At 36.0% G+C, this 23768-nt stretch overlaps 2 protein-coding genes across 12 annotated transcripts in view; both read right to left on the bottom strand.

The window, feature by feature from the left end:
• Window positions 1-13352, bottom strand: part of LOC137238561 (glutamate receptor ionotropic, kainate 2-like) — a 61741-nt gene extending 48389 nt beyond the window's left edge. For 3 of the 8 annotated variants that reach the window (XM_067763721.1, XM_067763724.1, XM_067763726.1), the window contains exons 1-2: window positions 13089-13351; window positions 12354-12514 (exon numbers count right to left, since the gene is read on the bottom strand). In XM_067763721.1, the coding sequence (XP_067619822.1) occupies window positions 12354-12514; window positions 13089-13191 (264 nt within the window). In that variant the 5' untranslated portion in view covers window positions 13192-13351. Of the gene's footprint in view, window positions 1-12353; window positions 12515-13088 lie in introns of all 8 variants that reach the window. The other 5 variants (XM_067763725.1, XM_067763727.1, XM_067763722.1 and 2 more) reach the window with 4 other exon arrangements.
• Window positions 13353-14062: 710 nt separating this feature from the next.
• Nep4 (Neprilysin 4) overlaps window positions 14063-23768 on the bottom strand; it is a 44435-nt gene continuing 34729 nt past the window's right edge. For 3 of the 4 annotated variants that reach the window (XM_067763717.1, XM_067763716.1, XM_067763715.1), the window contains exons 2-3: window positions 17169-19844; window positions 14063-17047 (exon numbers count right to left, since the gene is read on the bottom strand). In XM_067763717.1, coding sequence (XP_067619818.1) covers window positions 16722-17047; window positions 17169-19844 — 3002 coding nt within the window. In that variant the 3' untranslated portion in view covers window positions 14063-16721. Of the gene's footprint in view, window positions 17048-17168; window positions 20426-23768 lie in introns of those variants that run through there. The other variant, XM_067763714.1, reaches the window with a different exon arrangement.

Raw genomic sequence — 23768 nt, 5'->3', positions numbered from 1 at the left:
ACGGGGGCAGTAGAACATGACGTGTTCTGCGTTTTCTAACTCTGTGGTACACATTGGGAATGAGGATCTTCCTCTATCCTACGCTTCCATAAATACTCTTTGAAACCGCCATGTCCACTCATTATTTGCGTGAGATGGTAGTTCAGTTCGCCGTGCTTCCGCTCATTCCATTGAGCTACGTTCCAAACTAGTGTGAAAGTCCAACGCCCTTTACTCGAGGCCTCCCACCGTTCTTGCCACTTAGCTATTGTTTGTGTCCTTGCTCTTTTCTTGTCTTCTTCAGATGGTCGCTCGATATTAGTGTTATACAGATCGGCCATTTCGCTTGCCAGTAAGTCCACTGGGATTTTCCGGGTTAGAACCAGGATCGCGTCGTCGGACACCGTCCGATAAGCACTTGCTATTCTTAAAGAAGCAAGTCGGTACGCTGCTAATATATATTTTTGATGGGTCTGTTTAGATCCATACCACACTGGTGCTGCGTATAGTATTATTGAGCTGGTTACTGTGGACAATAGCTGACGTATAGCTTCGCTCGGACCACCAATGTTAGGCATTATTCGCATAAGTGATCCATTAACTTTGGTAATTTTCTCCCCCACCGCTCTGAAGTGCTCTTTGAAAGTTAACTTAGAGTCAATGTGCACTCCTAAGTATTTTAAGGAATCCTTTGAGGTGATTTGATGATCCCCGACAGTTAAGACTAACTCGTTCGCCGACCGTTTGGAGCTTACTAATACCACTTCCGTCTTTTGGCTAGCCAACTCCAGTCCTGTATTGGTCAGCCATTCCTTTATTCTTGCTACGGCGTCATTACATAATGCTTGAAGCAGGTCCAGTTTCTTGGCCACTACTACCACTGCAATATCATCAGCATATCCCACAATTTGCGTGTTTTCTGGTAGATCAATCTTTAGCACCCGTCATACATTACATTCCAAAGCGTTGGACCGAGAACAGATCCCTGTGGGACGCCTCCTGTGATTTTGTACTCTTTAGCTCCTTGATCCGTGTCAAAAAGAAGTACTCTGTCTTTAAGATAGCTACCTATAATTCTGCGTAAGTAAGCTGGAGTGCCGAAGCTTTGCAGCGCTGCCATTATCTGCATCCAGTTCGCAGTGTTAAAAGCATTCTTGATGTCCAACATAATCAGTGCACATAACTTCCTTTTATTTTGGCCTCCAGAGATAGCTTCTCTAGCTATATTGACGACTGTTTGTATTGCATCTACGGTGGATCTTGATTTGCGAAATCCATATTGACTATTCGATAAGCCACCTGGTCTTTCTAGAGTCAGCTGTAGGCGCTCACTAATTATACGCTCGAAAATCTTCCCTGGGGAATCCAGCATACAAAATGGCCTATATGAGGATGGTTGGTCCGGCTGTTTACCACGTTTCAGCAATAGGACAAGTCTTTGTCGTTTCCACGGGCGAGAGAACACGCTTTCTTGCATACAGGCATTAAAAAATCAGTAAATAATGTAGCCCTAGTTGTAATCGCGGCTTTAAGGGCTATGTTTGGTACTTCGTCGGGTCCTGGGGATTTGTTATCAGCAACTCTTTTTGCAGCGTCCAGCACCTCTTGCTCTGTAATTTGCGGAATTTCCGTACTTTCTAGATCCTCGTTTGGATAAGTCCAGCGATCTTGCGCCGGGAAAAGTGTTTCAACAATAATATTCATCAGTATCGGGCACGTAGGTTGCTGTGATATCGGTCCTTTAACTTTGGCCATCACAGTTCTGTAGGCTGATCCCCAAGGATCTAGGTCGACATTATCCAGCAGTTCCCTAAAGCATAACTTCTTGCTCTTTTTTATGGCATTTTTAAGTGCCTTTCTTTGTGCGACATAGGTGCTGTGTAGCTCTGCATATCGTGGTGATGAGCGTGCCCTCTGCGCTATTCTTCGTGCTTTGTGGCATTTTCTACGCTCTTCCGCAATTTCGTCATTCCACCAATATACCGGAGTGCGCTGTGCTTTTCCGCGACTTCTGGGCATGGCAGCAACACATGCCATACATAGCAACTTAGTGATTTGAACCGACTGGTCTTCCGCATGCGATTCTCGTACTATGGCGTCCTTCCAGATAATGTCAAATAATTGTTTGTCGATGTCTTGCTGCTACCGTTCGTGGAGTTTCGAGCAGCTCTACGCTAATAGCTTTATGGTCGCTGTGTGTGTAGACGTTGCTTATGGACCATTTTGCTCGTCTTGCTATTTCGCTGCTAGCGAAGGTGAGATCTATAATGGATCGTCTGGTACCTGTATCGAAGGTATATATCCCTGGTTCATTTAGGAGTTCTAGCCTCAAAGAAGTAAGACTTTCGAGGAGAACTCTCCCTCTTTCGTTGGTTCGTCTACTTCCCCACACAGATGACCATGCATTGAAGTCTCCACACACTAAAAGCGGGTGTTTACCTCGTGCTTCAATGGTGATCCCGTATATCATGTCTTCGAACTCGGCGATGGTCATGCTCGGAGGGGCATAGCAACTGAAGACGTATATACCGTTGATTTTTGCCCACGTGAATCCTGCTACCGTTGGCGTCATAATTTCCTGTGGGAGAAATTTCCCTGGTGCCCAAATTGAGGCTTTCCCTGCTGAATCTGAGAGCCAACCCTGCTCCTGGCGATTTTTGTATTGTTCAGAGAGTACCACTATGTCATATCCTCCTTCATAGACTGTTTGGGATAATAGCTCTTGGGCTGCCTCGCAATGGTTTAAATTGAGCTGCAATACCCTCATGAGACAGTCATTTTGCTGCCCTCTCGTTGTGGGCATTTAAAACTGCCTGCTGAATTTTGTCCTCCACATAGCGCGCATTTCGGTGAATTTTCGCAACTTGCAGCCTTATGACCTTCCTGGCCGCATTTCCTGCATAGGCTAGACCTATCTACAGTCTCCTTACATTTCTGAGCTATATGCCCGTAGCCCCAGCACCTATAACAGCGTTTTTCTTTCTTGAGCTCTCTAATTCGGCAGGAAACCCATCCTACCCGGATTCTTTGCGTATTAAGAACCGCCTTGGCATCATCCGCTGTAAGGTTTATAAGTGCCGACTTCGTGCCACTGTACCCTGTGCGTATGCTTTTTATGGCAGACACATCTGGAAGTTTGATGGTGGAGGGCGTTGCAAATCTCCTCGGGCGTAGTAATCTCATCGAGATCTCTGCACTGTAGCGTGACCATTTGGGACTTTGTTATAACTTTGGCCGAGTCCTTTAGTACCGCTTCAATTTCTGCTTGGTACGCGCTTGTTTTCCCATCTTGCGATTTTTTCAGCTCTAGTAACAGCTCTCCTTTCGCCGTTCTTCTAATCGTTTTGACGTCATCACCCAGGGATTTTAATTCGTCGCATCTTCTCACTTTACGCAATATCTCGGCGTACGTCGCATCCCCCGCCTTGGAAATGATGATTGCATCCGGCCTAGCCTTAAGTGATTTTTTCTTGCTCTTCTTTTTGGCTAACTGCCACTCTCCCGTCTTTTGGGCTGCAGTTTCCTCTTTCCGCTCCGTCTTCTCTTGCGTTTCTTGCCGTCGTTTGTGTCCACCCACGTGCCCTGGTAAGACATCTTTTAGAGTAGTAGTGGGTTTTACCACGTTGTTCTCCTTGGTCGAGTACGAATTATTCCTCGGTCGCTTTCCTGGGGGTGATGGACTTCTATCCTTGGCGCATTCGCTTGCACGCAATTTATGTTCTAAATTCTTTACCTCTAGGGCCGACTCGATTACAGCACTTTTATTACGGAGGCCAAGCGCTTGATTTCCGCGTGTATATTATTACGCCCTATGAAGAACTGCATCAAGTCCTCAATCGCCTTGCCTAGCTTGGTCATCTTTTTTTCTCCAGGGGGGTTTTGCTGATTTAACGCAGCTGACACCTGCTTAATTAGCTCACTTAATAATGGTGTGCCCGTTTGAGCCTTGCTGTCGGAGTTCTTTTTGCAAAGCTTCGGTGTAGCACCCGGCGACAACGTTCCTTGCTTGCTTTCGGCCTCCGCTCCTATGGGTTTCGTTACCACTTGCGACGAAATGTTAAGGCCCCCAGCCGATGGGCCACGCCCTTCTGGAGAGCGAGCTAGCTTCCTTCCTACAAATGGATTGAACGCCATTTCATTCCTCTGTGTTTGGTTTTTTATTTTAGTATTGTTGTTGCTCATCATTTATTTAATTGGGTCCCCACTTGAGGCCGCTATCTTGGTCCGAGTGTGCAGTTACCTATATAGATCCCGTGGTTGTCTATGCGAAGGCAGGGAGGCCACGTTCGGAGACGAATGGGACATTAACCGGAAAGTCATTTCGACGGTGTGTCAAGCCGTGTACTGAGATTTCCGAATGCCACATTCGCCAGCCCTTAACAAACATATCCGAGTCGTTGATTCCAGTATACCTTAATTAAGACCTTACTGGGCTCAGTTTAATGTGACAATCACCTTAAATTTACAAATAATTTACCTCTTTACCTTCCTGAGTGTGTATCCCACGTCGTATAGTTGCCTCCCTATCTTGGGTAGGTATTCCCTCGAAGCAACCCCGCACTAGGCTGTGGATGCTTAATTCAGGGCGGTATGTACTCGCCCTGTCACTGGAGGTTCTCAGGGTGCTTTAGGCCTTTTAAGCCAAACCCTCCTCACCAGCCGCTCTTGGTCGAGGGCTGCTTATTTGATATTCGCAGCTAACCTAATTAATAGGCCGTTCACTGTCCGCCAGCAGTGACCCCCTTGGCCTGAGCTGTTTAGGTACACTATGACACGCAGTAAATACCATTGTTTACTATATAGTTTGGCAGCTTATATAGAGTTTATGTTGCGAATAGAGTGGAAGGCAGTGGACTAGGCAGTCGAATGTCATATAATGAAGGAATTGATGTTCGGAGGTTTTTCAAAATTTGCCCGAAATCCTGAATCACAAAAGGGAGTGTAATTAAGTAAGAAAATAAAAAAATATAGTTAGGTTTTGCTCCTTTTTTTAGCAGGAGATTTTCATTTTAAAAATGTAATATACAAACCAATGTTCATTCTATTACTTTTTTAGCAGGAGATTTTCATTTTAAAAATGTAATATATAAACTAATGTTCCTTCTATTACTCATTTTATCTATGGAGCTTCACACGCACTTTATAAAAATGTGCTTTTTATTTTTACGAACTTATTCCTCAATGAAAATAAATGAAACACTTATTAATGTAAGCATTAATCATGTTTCTTACTTCTTAAATGTTCTTCTTAAATATTATAAATGTGCTAAAAATAGCAGGACTAAAATAATATTGACAAATCTGATATGTCAAACTAATTTTATATAATAAAAATGATTTCATAAATTGCATACGTTTTATACATATGCATTATATTTTAAATTTTCTCTAACTATTCGTTTTGTGCTGACTAAATTTTGCTTATGCATAACTTTCTTTGGCTATATAAGATAACAATTCCAGGGGCCGTTTTCACCAACTTCGGTGAACGATAACAAACACTTTATTTGAAAGAAATCGTTCAGTGATTCGTCAAATAAGGGTTACTTTAAAATAACGGACGTTAAAAGTCCCCCTGTCACATGAGGAAAAATGAAATACAACTATTTTTATAACACGAAGACAGATAGGAAATTTATTGGGGATTGCACTGCGACCGTTGATCTATCATCAGATTCCGTCTCGTTCCAGGAGGATATGTTCCACCATCTCTCCTGATCGATCACGAAATCGACATGAATACAAAATTATGTTTTTTATTTAGTTGAACGGCGATAGAAATTCTTATATTTTTCAAGAAATCCAGGAAACTTCAAGAAGAACCCTAAGTTTTTAATTACTTGTGTTTTGTTTTGACGTTGGCGGTGCGTTGCTTATAGATTGAAGCACTTAAAGCGCGTGTGTTCAAAGTCAGATGTAGACGAAACGCAAGTGCCAAAATGACTCAAAAGTCACCTTAAGCTTAGTTATTTATCATTGTTAATTAAAAAAGTTGGATCTCGTAAGAAGCTAAACTTAGGCAAGATACACACGAGACATATCTTCGTAGACCCGTACAAAATATGGAATGCAGCTAGGATTTTCTACGACTCAAGATTTCTTATGCTGTACCTAATACGCGTCTATGAAGATACGCCTCGTGTGTATCTTCCTTTAGATTATTTTCAAAGAAAAAATCCTTTGTTTTTTAAACTTTGCAAATATTCACATACATGTCTACTACTATGGCTGTCGGTTCCATACTACTATTTCATTATTTAAAAAAAAAATAGTACTGAAAAATGCAACCTTGCCACATGCGTTCTCAAACACGGTTGCCACACCACGTTTTCATTTAGGACCAAAATGCATCGAAAAAAAGACCAGATCTCCAAAAAAAAGTACCAAATTTTAGGGTTTTTATTGGTATACAAACAATTGGGATGTTTCAGTGGTTTAATATATAAAATTTTAATAAAGTAGAAACTTGGTTTTAATTCAAACTGCACAAACAAAAATAAAGTGCACCTTTAGGTATTATATGTTCACATTTCTAGGATTAGTCTATGTCTTTCACCAACCAAACATTCTGAACCTAGTTTTGATTGATTGCAATGGAATAAAATGCATAGCGCAGTTAGGTTTTATTAAAGAACGGTTAAAACATTTGCGTTGTGGCAAACTCAGTAAATCGTAAATAAAATTAAGCAGTGGTGTTAATGCTATTTTTATAGATGTTTACTTTTTCCCTAACAGTTTAAACTTCATACCAGAGCCTAGATTCAGTAAGTGTGAGTTTGAACTCAGACTAAAAATCAAGCGTCTTAAAAGTTTCAACTGTGCAATAACTGAATACCGATCGAAATATCTAACCACTAAAGCCTTTTTTCTGATAAGTTCGTTGTTTCATCAAAAATTAATGACAATGTGTTTGCCCGAACATTCAACACTTCCCTTTTTAATGCCTTGCCTAATTATCTACCGGGTGAAATTTCATTGTTCTGCTACATTTTATAGATAGAGCAATTTTCGTGGTAAGAATTCCATTGAAGTGTAAATTGGTTAGGTATTTCAATTATTTTATACGATGTTTAATGATTAAGTTGAAACACGACTTTTCTAGTCTTTAGATTTACCGGAAGTGCCGGCCACCATATTTATTTTCAAGGTGGCCCTCTATTTTCATATCGATATTTTTACAATATTTACAATAGGGTTGGTTAACTTCTAATAACTTAAGCTACATGTACATAATGGGTTTACAGAAGTAAATTGAAAATTATGTGTGGGTAATAGATTTGCCGTAAATTTTATAAGCAGTATTTCGAATTTTTGTTTCAGTGAAAAAGAAATAAAAGTACCAAATCCCTGCCGAACAAGAACCAAAATTAAGAAAAAGGGACCAGCGGACCATATGGGGTTGAAAAGGGCCATTTTTTGTCCAAATGGACTGTTCTCAAATGTAAGCTTCCACATCAAATACATACACATATAAGTACTTCGACATTAGGAAATACATTGTCGCGTTGTAAGCCAAAGTATATTTGCATAAAACCTTTTTGACCACCACAATACCACAGATTAAGTGTAAAATTTCACAAAAATAATAAATTTTTTCGAAAAATCACACCGAATAACTGCAGTCCTTGTTTACGAATTTAGAAACAATGAGAATGGCAAACACGAACGAGTATGAAATATAATGTCAAAACGTATATGCACATGGTTGTATTTCAATGCACGAAAATGCTTTAAAAACGCATGAAATTATTAAATTAAAGTTGAAAAAAAAGTTAAAAACTTTAATATAAATAAAAAGTTTCTTTTAATAACAACAAATACGCCTTATATATTCTATTTATACATCAATTGGTAAGGTTTATCTCACCTTAAAATTTAAGCTAAATAAACTTAAGTTTTTTTTTAAATTGAGTCGAGAACTGTGCGTGTGAATGTGCGAATTTCACCGATCAGCTGTTAGTTGCGCTCTTTGGTAAAATATACAATGGTATTTATTGTTTATTTGCGTATTTGCCAAAAAAAAGATATTTTGCAAACAAATGCTCATGCGCAGAATGTTTTCATGGTTTAATGTTAGTTAGCAATTTATTATACTCAGCTGGGTAGAGCTCACACAGTATATTAACTTTGATCGCATAACGGTAACCCGTAACGGCATAAACTAATCCAGATAGATATAGACTTCTATATATCAAAATGATCTGGCCGAAAAAAGAAATTCATTTAGCCATGTCCGTCCGTCCGTCCGTAAACACGATAACTTGAGTAACTTTTGAGATATCTTCATGAAATTTGGTATGCGGGTTCCTGGGCGCTCATCTCAGATCGCTATTTAAAATGAACGAAATCGGACTACAACCACGCCCACTTTTTCGATATCGAAAATTTCGAAAAACCGAAAAAGTGCGATAATTCATTACCAAAGATGGATAAAGCGATGAAACTTGGTAGGTGCGTTGATCTTATGACGGAAAATAGAAAATTAGTTAAATTTTGGACAATGGGCGTGGCACCGCCCACTTTTAAAAGAAGGTAATTTAAAAGTTTTGCAAGCTGTAATTTGGCAGTCGTTGAAGATATCATGATGAAATTTGGTAGGCACGTTACTCCTATTACTATATGTGTGCTAAATAAAAAATTGCGAAATCGGATGACGAACACGCCCACTCTAAAAAAAAATTTTTTTAAGTAAAATTTTAACAAAGATATTAATATCTTTACAGTATATAAGTAAATCATGTCAACATTCAACTCCAGTTTTTATACACAGTCGACCGTCTGTCCTTCCGCTCGGCCGTTAACACGATAACGTGAGAAAAAATCGATATAGCTTTACTAAACTTAGTCCACGTACTTATCTGAACTCACTTTATCTTAGTATAAAAAATGGCCGAAATCCGACTATGACCACGCCCACTTTTTCGATATCGAAAATTACGAGAAAATGAAAAAAATGCCATAATTTTATACCAAATATGAAAAAAGAGATGAAACATGGTAATTGGATAGGTTTATTGACGCAAAACCCTTAGAAAAAACTTTGTAAAATGGGTGTGACACCTACTATATTAAGTAGAAGGAAATGAAAAAGTTATGCAGGCCGAAATCAAAAGCCCATGGAATCTTGGCAGGAATACTGTTCGTGGTATTACATATATAAATAAATTAGCGGTACCCGACAGATGATGTTCTGGTCCACATTTCGGCCGATATCTCGAAAACGCCTTCACATATACAACTAAGGGCCACTCCCTTTTAAGACCCTCATTAATACCTTTAATGTCCCATATCGTACAAACGCATTCTAGTCACCCCTGATCCACCTTTATGGCGATATCTCGAAAAGGCGTTCACCTATAGAACTAAGGCCCACTCCCTTTTAAAATACTCATTAACATCTTTCATTTGATACCCATATCGTACAAACACATTCTAGAGTCACCCCTGGACCACCTTTATGGCGATATCTCGAAAAGGCGTTCACCTATGAACTAAGGCCCACTCCCTTTTAAAATACTCATTAACATCTTTCATTTGAAACCCATGTCATACAAATACATTCCAGGGTTACCCTAGGTTCATTTTGCTAAATGGTGATTTTCCCTTATTTTGTCTCCAAAGCTTTCAGCTGAGTATGTAATGTTCGGTTACACCCGAACTTAGCCTTCCTTACTTGTTTTCTTTAAATTTGTCCTTAGACTCGAGCAATAAAAGTAGTATTTGTATGGCATATTTACGAATTACGTTTTGTGTGTTAACAAACATGCGTGCATAAGTCCAACCTCATTGATTTTTTATCAACAACTAAACCACTACCAATAAGATGATTTTAGTTTTACTCATACAGCCACAGTTTTAACTTTGCACTGGTTTAAAATCACATTGATTGATTACTCCTCAGCTTGCGATGCTTTTATACTCTCTGTTGCATCGTTCACATATTTCTCGTAAGGTCTAGACTTTATATGCGTGTGTATGTGTGAGTAATAAATTCTGCTCTTAGTTGCTGCCTACATGTACATATGCATGTGAAATATTCTCTTTGCTTTTAGCTTCGCTGTTTACACGTATGTGTGGCTGCTTGCTTTATTGTTTTGTGCATTTCTTTAGTAGCAGCATAGTGATGAACCGAAATGCTAATATTCTTTGGGAAAGTAATATTTATTTTTAATTATATTAGAACATTTAGTTTTTATATACTCCAAAATGCTCCTTTTGTCCCCCGTTAGGAGCTTTATATAAGGGTAAGGCTTTTTCAACTGAGCACCGTTTTCACCAATGTCAATATTTTGCGATGATATTTGGTCAGCGCCGAGCCTTTTGTCTACAAGAACACTGTGTGAATTTTGTTGCAAAATTCTGCATTGTTTTTTTTAAATTGGCATTTAAATATTTTTAAACTGTTTTGGGAAATTAATTGTTTATCCGAAAGTAAGCGTCCAAATGGGACAATTTTTTAGGTATAGATTCAAAAGACATTGAAATTGAAGTACAGGGCAATATTATTTTTTTTCCAAAAATTTTTTTTGTTGTTGGTTTGCAATATATTTTCTATAAACAATTGAATATTTAACTCCGCCTTGCGGACGGAAATTTTAAAGAACAGCTTATGTAAAAACCATTTTTGGGATAATCTACGAAAAAAATGCTTGAGATCTGACATAGTTTGAAAACATTGCTTTGTTTTACGAAAGCTTTAGTACTAAAAATTTTGTTTTCAATAAGGAAAAAAATAAAAATAGAGTTATTAATAATTATTTTGTTTGCATTAATATTAAATACGAGCATATTGGTGAACAAAATGCCGAATCCAAATCACTGGTGAACCCTTTTCAAAAAAATAACCATAATACAGTTTACACAAATTTAGTGCGAATAAGTGATGAAAATGTTAAATTTATCGAACTAGCCGGACAATACGTGGGACGAACGTGTAGAAAATATTTATACAACGGAAAATTAAATTTGTCTCATAATGGAAATACTGGTCATACCCTGTGCAAAGGTTATAATTATTTTTTATGCCCCGTAAACAAATTCCACTGTTGAAAACGGTTCGCAAAATATTGTGGAAAATCCTATGGACGAGAGGAAAAAAAAATCTGAAAAATAAGCCGAACTACTGATGGCAGTATTCTTAATGTAATTGGCACTTGATGGAATTTTTTCTGGATCTGCTCTGGATGGTTTGGAGATCCATAGGATTTTCCACAATATTTTGCGAACCGTTTTCAACAGTGGAATTTATTTACGGGGCATAAAAAATAATTATAACCTTTGTACAGGGTATGACCAGTATTTCCATTATGAGACAAATTTAATTTTCCGTTGTATAAATATTTTCTACACGTTCGTCCCACGTATTGTCCGGCTAGTTCGATAAATTTAACATTTTCATCACTTATTCGCACTAAATTTGTGTACACTGTATTATGGTTATTTTTTTTGAAAAGGGTTCACCAGTGATTTGGATTCGGCATTTTGTTCACCAATATGGTCGTATTTAATATTAATGCAAACAAAATAATTATTAATAACTCTATTTTTATTTTTTTCCTTATTGAAAACAAAATTTTTAGTACTAAAGCTTTCGTAAAACAAAGCAATGTTTTCAAACTATGTCAGATCTCAAGCATTTTTTTCGTAGATTATCCCAGAAATGTTTTTTACATAAGCTGTTCTTTAAAATTTCCGTCCGCAAGGCGAAGTTAAATATTCAATTGTTTATAGAAAATATATTGCAAACCAACAACAAAAAAATTTTTTGGAAAAAAAATAATATTGCCCTGTACTTCAATTTCAATGTCTTTTGAATCTATACCTAAAAAATTGTCCCATTTGGACGCTAACTTTCGGATAAACAATTAATTTCCCAATACAGTCTAAAAATATTTAATTGCCAATTTATAAAAAACCATGCAGAATTTTGCAACAAAATTCACACAGTGTTCTTCTAGACCACAAGACTCGGCGCTGACCAAATATCATCGCAAAATATTGACTTTGGTGAAAACGGTGCTCAGTTGAAAAAGTCGTACCCATAAGCGAAAGAGCTTAAATCCAAATTCAATTTTACAAAATTATTATTCCAATATGAAAGTTATGATTTTTTGATGGAGCTCGGCGGACTGAAATCAGGGCTAAAAAATCCTAAGTTTGCTTCATGGTAGTATTTGGGTGGTTTTGCAATTTGTAGATAGATGGTTTTGCAAAGGCATCGACGATATCATACTAAAACCTGCGAAAAATTCAGTTTCCAAACATCGGTCGGTTAGGACCTTTGTGAGTTAAGCAAAAGAAAAGCATGTTCAAATGTATGTGAACAGATAATGACGGAGGAATAATAACCGAATCCCATATTAATTAATACATACCTGCATGAATTTACATAACCGTGTATATCCTTGTATCGAGTCTCCGAAATTGATTTCTGCATCGCTCCCAACTAATGGAATACCAAGATCAGTGTTCGCTGTAGCTATTGCATAGTCAAAAGTTTTGCGCAACTTTTCTGCATTGTTGTCTGATATGATGCCTAATAAATAAAATACAATATAGTTAAAATTAATGGGCGAGTTAGTTGAAAGGTTTTTCACATTTTTTTTTTTTTAGTTGAGATTGGCCATGGATGACAACGCAGCCGCTTTGATAATTAGTATGATAGAGTGTTTTATTTCTAAATAGTTTAATTAGACTAAAGTTCCTATCTGTTTCCCAAATTGTCTAAAACAATTATGGGTTCAAACCTCTAGCAGTGACGAGTAACATGGCTGCCAATACGGAAGGGCGCGAGTTTATTCTTTAACGGTCTCCGTGGTTGGCTTCTCTATACCGCTGTCGATAATTATGCAACTCCACTTTCAGCTGTTAAACTGAAATAGCTGACAAACAAGGCGAAATTCCATAACACCCTTAATATTTATATTGCATTGCACTCTTCAATTTTCTATTGTGAAATACTTTATGAAGCTCTGCTTTTTTAATTTTTTTTTATACTTTTGTCAATTTATAAACGAAGAACATAACGATTTATGTGATCTACTTATAGTAACATATTTGAAATGATTCTCCTGCAAAATTGCGGCCAAATCGTGTCCAATAATACTTACCTATTTGGATGCCTTCATCGCCACTGACCCTGTTGACATTATTCGACCCCGTTTGAACAAATGAAAGAACTGCTAGGACAATTAAGATTTGTGATATTTGCATTTTCCACTATTACGCTTTAGAATTCTTTTTCATTATATTTTATATTTTTTTTCTTGGAATTACAGGTTAGTTGTTTTTTTTTCATAAGAGACTGTCATACTGTCCCACCGATGGCAACGCACAATAGAAACTAATTTTAAGTATTTCAGCATATTGTGCTTTTCCAAAATGTGCGAGAAGCTTTCAGTTTTAAATTCTTCAAAGTATAAATTCAAACATTTATTTACACATATGTATGTACATACATATGTATGTATATATGCCGCTCATTATTTCGAGATAAATGTTTTAGAGAAAAATAATTCCCTCCCCTTGTTATATGTATTTACATATCTATATAATTGAGTGCTTCGTTTGAGGCTTTTATTTTTCTCCCACACCATTAAACGAAATAATTCTGTAATCACAGCAAAAATATTTCCCACCAAGCGTCCTTCTTTTCTGGGGCCTATGTATTTGCTTTATGCCGACTCCGTGTGGCATCATCATTTATATATTTTTTTGAAAACAAATTGAAAACATGTACCTTATGCCTGTCGAAAACCGTATTTTACAACCGAGGAAGAGGTGGAGGTCCTTCGAAGGAAGGTTGGTGAACACCAATCAATTAGGATGACGTATGTACATAAGTTAAATTTGAATGCTGACTGATATGCAGTTTTCCAGAGGTAAATGTAAACTGTTTGCTTAAGAGGATGTTATTTAAAGAATTTTGAATAGGCTTTTATTTTAAATTGGTACATATATCACAAATACATACATATATTACATATATAGTACATATACATACATATATACAAGTGTTTATCTATATTTGCACAGTACATATGTATTTGTAATTGATGTTTGTAGGTAATAAAAAGAATTAAAATGCATTTTAATAACTCAATTTAATAGTTAAAAATAAAGTTAAAATATATTATAGAAATATATATGAATTAGATATGGCTAAAATACTGAGTTTATCATTACATATATGTATATATGTATATACTTATTTATATATGTTTTTGTAAATGCAATCAACATTAGATTGGGCCAAATAAAAAAAAAACATTTCTCCTTTTGATATGGTGAAAATAATGCTCAGGACATCCAAAAAGATAGCCTTCAATAACGAAATGAATGTTTAACGTTTCATATACCACCTATGGTTCCATGATGTTGATTAAGTTAGATATAATTTTCTTTTTGCAAACGTTTTGAAAAAATATTCGTACGACCCTTCAAAGGTGGGCTTAAGCATTTCTTAATAGCCCTTTTCATATTCTGTGCCAAAGTTAATTTGAGCAAGTCAATGCAAACTAAATTTATCTTTCGGTTGGCTTATTTGTAGTCAACTTGAAAGAATTGTGGGAGTCGTTAAATACAATTTGAAGTTGAACATTAACCTCGCATATCCACTAAATCTGTCAAACCTTTTTTTTTTTAAGATCTTCCAAGAATATGTAAAGCAAGTTATTTGAGTATGTACTACGGGTTTTAGCCCTGGTGGACTTTTAATAAAAAGTTGAAATTTCTCCACACCAAAAGACATTTTATTTAAATTTAGCCCATTCTAATCGATATATACACCTGCGGGTAAGAAAATAGCAGTAAACATTATTTTTTGATTTTATGAGTGACGACTTTCTTCCTTTTGATGTTTTCATTAAAAAAAGAAAACGAATTAACTAATGAAAACTATTAGGATATTCTCCTTTACAGAAGCCAAAGATATCGATGAATCTTTCCTTTTTGCTTATGTAAAATTGTCTACTGTTTCTACAGTTTCTATACCCAAACCAATATATGTATATTTGTAAAGTAAATTAATAGTTTTGAATATTTGTGTATGTAGTCCGATTCGTATCACGCTTTCAAAGTACAATCAATGCCAATTTTAAGAAGCTTCAAACTTGTACTTTTACACCTCGCTTGAACACAAACAGTTTTGTTGCTGATTATCGGCAACTTCTCCCTTGAAGAATCTATTTACAATCAATCTATCAATGCCACCATTTTACTTATTAGGGGGACTCATGTAACCGTATAAATGCCTTATAAAGTGTGTAAACGTATAAATTTATCTAGTTTACGCACGAGCTGTCAAATTTTGTATGAAAAATCATTTACACAATTTGTATAAATTTACGCGCACATTTCATTGTGTAAACGCGGTAAACTCAAAGGAATGCAACCTTGCAGACATTACAGACGGCATTTTCATCAAAAATCTCCAACATCAGCAAGTAAAGGCGTTTTAGTTTTGATTTTTCACTTAATCTTGGTATTTTTTAATTTGTATAACAATCAAAAAAATTTTTTTGGAAATAATACAGCTGAAAAACAATCAAGTTTATCAAGAGTATTACTAGGTGCGTTCATATAACCGCGTGTGTAAATGGATATAATTTTACACCTTATAAGTTTATATGCTATCATGAGTCCCCCTATTGTTTCAATTGTCTATATTGAAAATGTTTCCAAATTTCAAAGCAAGAATTGTCATACTCCTTTTTATTTTTCTACAAATTGGTGGAACGGGACCTACATGTTTATACCGACTTCAAACGGCAGCTAAGAGACGGATGAATTTTCACTGAGAAGCTTTTTATGGCAGAAATGTGCTCGGAGTGTTTGAAATGATTCTCGGGCAAAATAATTTAAATTTTGATATTTCTTTGCTTGGGAATTGAGCCCAGGACCTTCGGTGTGGTAGGCGCAGCACGCTACCACCATAATTTCAAATAAAATTATGAATTTACATATCGAGATGCCATACCAAAACTAGCACTTTACAATTTTTTTACATTGAATTCCTTTTTTAAAAATTTTGAAGGTCTTAGTTTTCGTTGCCCTAAAGAAATGAATATTCAGGTGTTCTCATCTCATTACCGTTTTCCCTGATCGGCATGCATACATATATAAGAGGATTCCCTTTCAGTCATACCTGCACTTGAACTTTACCAAAATTTGAAATATAATATACGATATAAGCCACAAGCAAGATTTTTACATAAAACAATTTACATTGCGTTCTTCAACGAAATAAACAAGAAATATACAAATAAAACAAATTGGCATCGGAAGAAGGATATCAGAGAGCTATTTTCCCTTCTCGCTCCTTCCACAACAAGTATGGAATTCCGGAAAAGCATAGGTACATATACACACTGTCGTAATACACACTTTGCTTTCGAATTAGTTTACATTGTTTTCGTTCTACAATTCATAACCTTTCTTTATATTTAACGAAGAAAAAATCAAATTTCCAAATAATTTTTTATGCCATTTTTTTAATCGCAGATGCATAGTTTGGAGCAATGAGTTATTAATTGCTTACGTTTGTACTAAAAAATATATTAATCATCAGGCGTGAATGGAAAAATAGTCTCGTATTAGTTTGAGGTTTAAATAAAAATTATTTTAAACAAATCTTCATATCATAATTTTCGTTAAAGATAATTTTTTTAAAACTATTTTCCCTGTGTCCTTCATTACGCACCCGTATTGATATGGTTGTAGCAGATTTTCAATTTCTTCCCAATCTACCACACACTACATTTATGAACTGGATTCATGGGTGAACCTTCAGGGCATTTGAATTCTCTAGCAAAATCTTTAGAGTTAGAAAGCGTTCCAATAACACGAAATCTACCGGGACTATGTATCGCTGTGTTCAGTTTGTTGCGAACCGCTTCCGGTCGCATTGCACCGCACCATACTTGTCCGAAATTGAGAAAGAAAAGTTGTTCGCCAGTCATATCGATACCGGGAAGGCGCTCGTCGGCAGCAGCCTGAGGATTATTTTTCAGCCAAGCCTTATATGCATGGAATGCTTGCCGTAACCCGCCATTATCAGCAATGTTTTCCCCTGTGAAAGTACAAAAAATTAGAAAGTGGATACGTTAAAAATTTAGAAATCATGTATAAGTTTAAATTAAAACACAAAATTTAGGTCGTTTTAACTATTGACATACAAAATTTGCACTAACCTTGTGTGCTCTCGCCATTTAGCGATATGCCAACCTCCCCAACTGTATAATTGCTGTACTGGGCAATTATGCAACGTGCTCGTTCATCAAAGCCTTTAATTGATGCGTCTGTCCACCATTTATGTATGCTGCCATTACGATCAAATAGCCGACCCTTATCGTCAAAGCCATGAGTCAGTTCATGACCAATTACTACTCCAATTCCACCAAAATTTAATGATCGTGGGAAATGGCGATGATAAAAAGGTGGTTGGAGTATCCCAGCCGGAAACATAATTTGGTTCTTATTGCGACTATAGTAGGCATTCACAATTGCTGGTGCTGTTTGCCAAGCTGTTTTATTTACCGATTCTTGTAGCTTGTTTTGTTCCGTTCTGGCCGTATGTAACAGAACGGCTAAAGTATTTTCAAAGTAACGATCAGGATGTATTCGTATACCTGTATATTTCTCGTTAAGCTCGGTAGGATTAAGTATAAAATCTGGATAGCCGATTTTTAGCGACATGGCGTTTACCTTGAGTTCAGCTAAGTGCTTCGTGTTCGTGTCAAGCCAGTCTGTGTTGCTTAATATTTCACGAAAAGCTTGTTGCAGCTCATGTGTCATTTTAAGTGTATCGCGTTTACTATTCTCATCGAAATATTTCCGCACAAACATTGAACCCAAGGCCATGCCCATATTTGTATTTACTTGTGCAATGCAGACTTTCCAACGTAATGGACTCTCTTCGCGGCCAAATAGTGAATGGTAAAAATTTTGTTTTGTATCCTCAAAACGATCATCAACGTTATTAATGCGATGGCGCACAAAACGCCAAAGTAAATAATTAGAGACAGTACTGGTGTCGGTTGTACGAAGTAATCTCACAAGATCATTCATATAATCTAATGCATAAATGACCACCTCTTCAGAGTCGCGTACGGTACGATCTTGCAGTGTACTTAGGTAACGCAGCCAGTTTATTTCCGGTACAGCCTGATTTAATTGTTTAAGAGTCAATCGATTATATAGTTTGGTTACATTTAAACGTTGTTCCGCCGGTGCAGTTATCGATGCGAGTCGCGTTTCGAAAGCCACAACTTCAGCAGCTGTTTTAATAGCACGATCGCGTGGTGCACCCAACTTCTGCATTATATCAGACATAAACAATTGATATGCCGTTAAATAGCGCGCATTCATGTCTTGCAGGAAATATTCACGTGTTGGTAAACCAAGACTAGTTTGATCAAATTGTATAATATTTTCATCGGAGTTTTTTATATCGGGACCTACCCACTCGACAATAAGAATATCGTTATTGTAACGACGTAGCTGCGCTGTTAAATTAAGCCAATCAAAATCTTGTGATTTCCAGTTTGGATTTAATACTGGCCATCCACCCAGATTTTCTATCAATTTTAGCAAAGGTTTAATGCCACGCCTTTGAAGAAGATTTGTATTTATACAAGACTGATAAAGATACTTAGCTTTCAGTTGGGCATCATTTGTATCGAAATATTCGGTTGTGCTTACATCCTCTGGTGAAAAGTGACCCCCTCCAAAGAGACTCATCAAACGTTTTCGTTTGTTTATTGCAACCTTTTGACGTTTATAACGACGAAGTATTAGGCCTAGGGTATCCCTATGTTGAACGATGTGGCGTCGTAGGCGCACAACTTTCTCTTTTAGTTCATCCTGATCCGATTTCGATATATCTGTTTTTTCATTCACAACTGCTACGGTACCAGGAACAGGCGATCCTGATTTTATTATATCAGCATTTGTTTCTATTCTATGCTCGTAATTGTTATGCTGAATATCTATAACCTTTTTATGTGATGCCGCTGTTCCTGCATCTTTTTTGGATTCCAATAGTTCTCTTAGTACAACATCGAGATTTTCACGCAACATTTCAAAGGTGTCAAAGCCAGCCTTGTCCTTGGGTATGGGATGTAGACGCTCCCAATTACCGCAGGCATACTTATAGAAATCTGTACATGGATTCACACGTGTATCCATGTATTTTCTCATTGTTTTAGCCTGAGCATCTCGTATACTCTCTTTTGTACCCTCCTCATTCCAGAATGTCTGTAACGCTGACGTAGCACCAAAAAGTCGCACTTCCTCTTCACTAAGAGGATTTTCATCACTGCTTGTTTCATGCGAACCAGAATCTGAGTTAATATTGCGTCCAACGTTTTTCACTAAAATTATTCTAGATTGATCTGCATCAGTGTTATCACCGGAAGTACGACGTAAACGTCTACGTAACATTTCCTCAACTGCATCGCTTACAAAACTGCCATCGGTTTTGATCGAACTTAGTTTATCTAAGCATTCGCGAGGTATTGCTGTAGTACCTTGTGGTAGAAAAGAGGTTCGCGCATCCTTCATTATATCCCTGTCCTCTACTTCTGTTGTTTCACTTAAACCAAACTTAAAGGTTATACAACGTTTGATTCGCTTCTCTTCATTTAACTGTCTCTTCTCAATATCTGAGGGCAGTATAAATTGTTCATTGACTATATCCTCGATAAAATCATCCTTATTAGGCAGCAAATTAAAACTTATATCGTCTAAATATGCCGGATATTTATGTTGCTGTAATTGCTGTTGTTCTTTTTGCAGTCGAAGCGCAGTTAGCATATTGTCCATACGCATTAAGAGAATTAATGCAAGTGTTACTGGCAATAATATCACTGGAATGATAATCAAAAGCTTACAACATGTTACACCAGGACACCATTGTAAGCGTCCACTTTGCTCATTGATACCGAGACCCAGACCTCGATTAAGACGTATACTTCTAGATGCGTCCTGACTACTGGAGCTATGTACATGTGGTAAAGGATATGGCTTTCCGGACAGGATTTTTACCGAGTCCAAATATGAATTTTTATTCATTGCGTTAATTCCAATGGGACGCGAATAATGAAGGCAAGCGTAGATAAATGTTCGTGTTTTTAAAAATATAAAAAATGCAATACAATATTTTTATATCGCAAATTTATTTTTTATTGTGAAATAATCACACATACTAGGAGGATTAAGAGAACTCGATAAAGAATATTAAAACTCGCATTTCTATTCTTTACTAATTTGTAATTCTTTTAAATGATCTAAATGGGAAGAATATACCGCGTCGTTCGCGTTTTGAAATTTGCACTATAATTTGTCCATTGTTGTTTGTTTAAACGGACCAGAGTGATTTGAGCGTGGGATGGCTGTATTTGCCTCGCGCGCATTTAATACTGAATTAACTACGCCGAAGCGAGCCGTTCCAAGTCTATAATGGATTTTAATTTTGAAATCTCAATTTTCCAGCAATAATCTATCTAGAATAGCGCCAAGTTGACATGAATGTTTTGATATGTAACAATTGTTGGATGAATCGTGTGTCAGAAATGGTCAGATATATAGCGCATTGATTGTGCAAATATACATACATACATACCTATATATGTATATAAATAAATACATATATACATGGTCATATCATTTATATACATATATATACAGCGTTAACATTTTGTATGTTCATGAACAGCAGCGAATAGAAAAATAGCAATGGCAATTTTTTTTTAATTTCGTCAATTTAGTTAATTTTAATACTTTCGATATTTCAAGAAAAAACTGCTATGAATTTGGTAATTGAAACGAAAAACGTTTTATTTATTTATTTTTATTCCTTGATACCTATCTTGAAATTTTTGTTAAGTAAATTACAAAAACAGATATCGCTCCTTTAGGAGCATAGGGCAAAAACGAGTTCTCTCCACCGAGTTCTGTCATGGGGTAATCTCTTGTTGTTTTTGTTATTCATCAAATATTACTGGAAATTTCGAACTTTTTATTTGGAGTTCCCTGAAGTTTTGTGAGTATCCAGTTTCAAGCTAAATCAATTTTAGACCGTTTACACATGCGTTGATCTACAATAAATCGTCAATAGATAATCTAGACGTTTACATATGTTCCATTTCTGGGAAATAGTTTATTTCCTGTCAAAGTTTTACGATTTTTTTTTATTTTGTGCTTCCAATTAGAGGTTACACTCTGGAGGTGGAACTTTTTCTATGAAAAAAAAAAATCCGCATCTCTAATAGTTGTTCATAACTACCGTTTATCAAGAGGGAAAATTTATATGGTAAATCTAGTTGTATAATTAACGATTAGGCGTTAAGTATGAAAATGAAGATAATCTCGTTATATGTAAACTAGGGCTTAGTCTAACACAATACAAGTTATAGCCCTCGCTTCGACTTTTGACAAATTTTCGAATTTTTTCGAAAACGTTTTGGGGATTGTTTTGCTTTGTTTCAGGACTCACGGTGGGTTTTAAAAAATTTTAATGTTTATGTAACGTTTCATACAATGCAAATAGTTATTTTAAACAATATTTACAAAATAATGCAAACGAAAATTCACGTATAGGCAGAATAAAGTGGGTGCTGAAATTAAAGTCTAGATGAAAAAACGGCCCTTATCAAATAAATAAATAATTAAATAAATAAAATAAACAAATATCAGTATGTGTGCAAAAGTTTTGTTAAGCATGTCACAGAAGCTTTATCGTGCAGCTACTCACGAAGAAAACAGAAAAAAAAAATTTGTTTGTGTTGTAAAGAGAAGAAGCCGGGCATGAAAGTTATTGGAAGTGAAACGAAAGAAAAATTCAATTAGTTTCAAACTACAATGCTTCAAACAGCAGATTACCTACATCCATGATGAAATTAATATCCAGGAGTTCTCATCCCGTTGACGTTTTCCCTTATTCTGACAAGTTCGGCATGCATAATTTAGAGGGTTGTCTATCATACATAACTGCCTTTGAATTCTACTACGATCGGAGTAGATTTTACTATACGTTTAGAAATATAATAACTATGTAAGCCGCTACCAGAATTTTTTAGACATAAACATAACTTTGTATTCCCCAAAAGATTATAGACAACATTTTGCAGAAAACTTAACTTTTTGAGGAAATTTGTAGGAAAAATTTAGCAATAAAAATTTAGTACTTTTGTAGTACAAGTAAATACTGACAAATAGAGCTGCCGAAAAAGTGAGGTTATGTTGTTGACATCACCTTTATTATTTCATCATGACCTACATCTATATGTACAACTTGTCATATGAAAATTTATTAACTAGCTAAAAGTGAAGATGACAAGTGATTTGATGTGCCAGATTACTCTGACTTTACTTTTCCTAAAATAAAAACAAGAACAAATTTAGATAACACTTGTAAGTGCACATATGAAAAAAAACGTAAGCACCCGTTACGTTTGAAGAAAGCGGTTAGTTTTGTAAAAAAATGTGCAAAGTGCTTATCTGAGTTACGCAAAGGTATGAAACATAATTGCAAATCATCGACAAAATATAAAAATGTGAAACCTTCAGTGCAAGGAAATTTACAAACAAAAACAAAAGAACATTTAATGTGCGAATTTTTAAAAGAAAGTTATATTGAAAAATAAATTGACAAGGGCAATAGCTCAGATGGCAACATATCACTCTCACAAATGCATGGAAAACCTCTTACCATACAGCTTAAAAATGTAGATATTTTGAGAAGAATTTCAAAAAAACATGGCGGTAAATGTATGAAATATGTTCAATGTTTTCAAGATTTGGGTCTGGTAGTCAACTCTTGCTTTTCGCATAATCTAGACCCGCAATTCAACGTGCATATGTATTAACAAATTTAAAACAAGTTATGAGGACTTGCATGCTGTAATTGAACACGTGCCTTACTTTTGTTCAAAACATGGAAAAGGACTAGCTTTTTGGAGCGGGCAAGCTTTTGAATCTGTGCATGCAGATTTTAAAAAGGCGTGGGTTAAGTACAGTGTTAAAAAATATCTCATCCAGAATACTCTAGTCGTTTATTGAGAACAGTTTGCGAATACAATGGTTGCCATTTGTGATTCAAATAAATTGGAGAAGCTGATTAACGAACTTTTGTGGTTTCAAACAAAAATACGCATTATTTTGTAAATTTTGTTTAAAATAACTGTTTGCGTTGTATGAAACGTAACATAAAATAAATGTTTCCATTATTTTTTGCAAAGAAATATGATTATTATTGCGTTGAAATAGATTTCCCTATCAATAACGTATATGAAAGCTTTAATTGCAAAATTTAAAAAATTAAAAAGTTCAAATGACTCTAAAAAAGCGCCGAATGTGCGACTTCGCGGTTAACTTTTTGTGACACTAGGCACCTGCTAGAATAAGCCCACACAAAAATTTCCCGGGTGGTCGGCAGAAAAATTAAAATTTTTTAAAACACACCGTGTATTAAAATATACATAAAAAAATTGCCACTGCTACTTTTCTATTCGCTGCTGTATATACACTACGTACAAATATATGTATATGTACACTAGCTCTCAGCAAAAAACCGTGTCCGTGATTGGAATAAATAGGATTAAGGCAGCAGATAATTAGGGTAGTTATAAGCCATGATTGTTCTTTTTATAAGCCTTGTATAATGTTCTTATAATCCCATATATGAGCGTTACTTTACATGAACTACCGGCTATCTATAACACATTCAAATTAGTATAAGCAATATTGCTGAATATAGCAGAATTCTGCCAAGTTTTTAGTCCGCTTGCCAA

Source organism: Eurosta solidaginis, chromosome 1, assembly GCF_040869045.1.
Source record: "Eurosta solidaginis isolate ZX-2024a chromosome 1, ASM4086904v1, whole genome shotgun sequence".
Lineage (NCBI taxonomy): Eukaryota > Metazoa > Arthropoda > Insecta > Diptera > Tephritidae > Eurosta > Eurosta solidaginis.
This window is presented reverse-complemented; position numbering and strand designations above follow the sequence as displayed.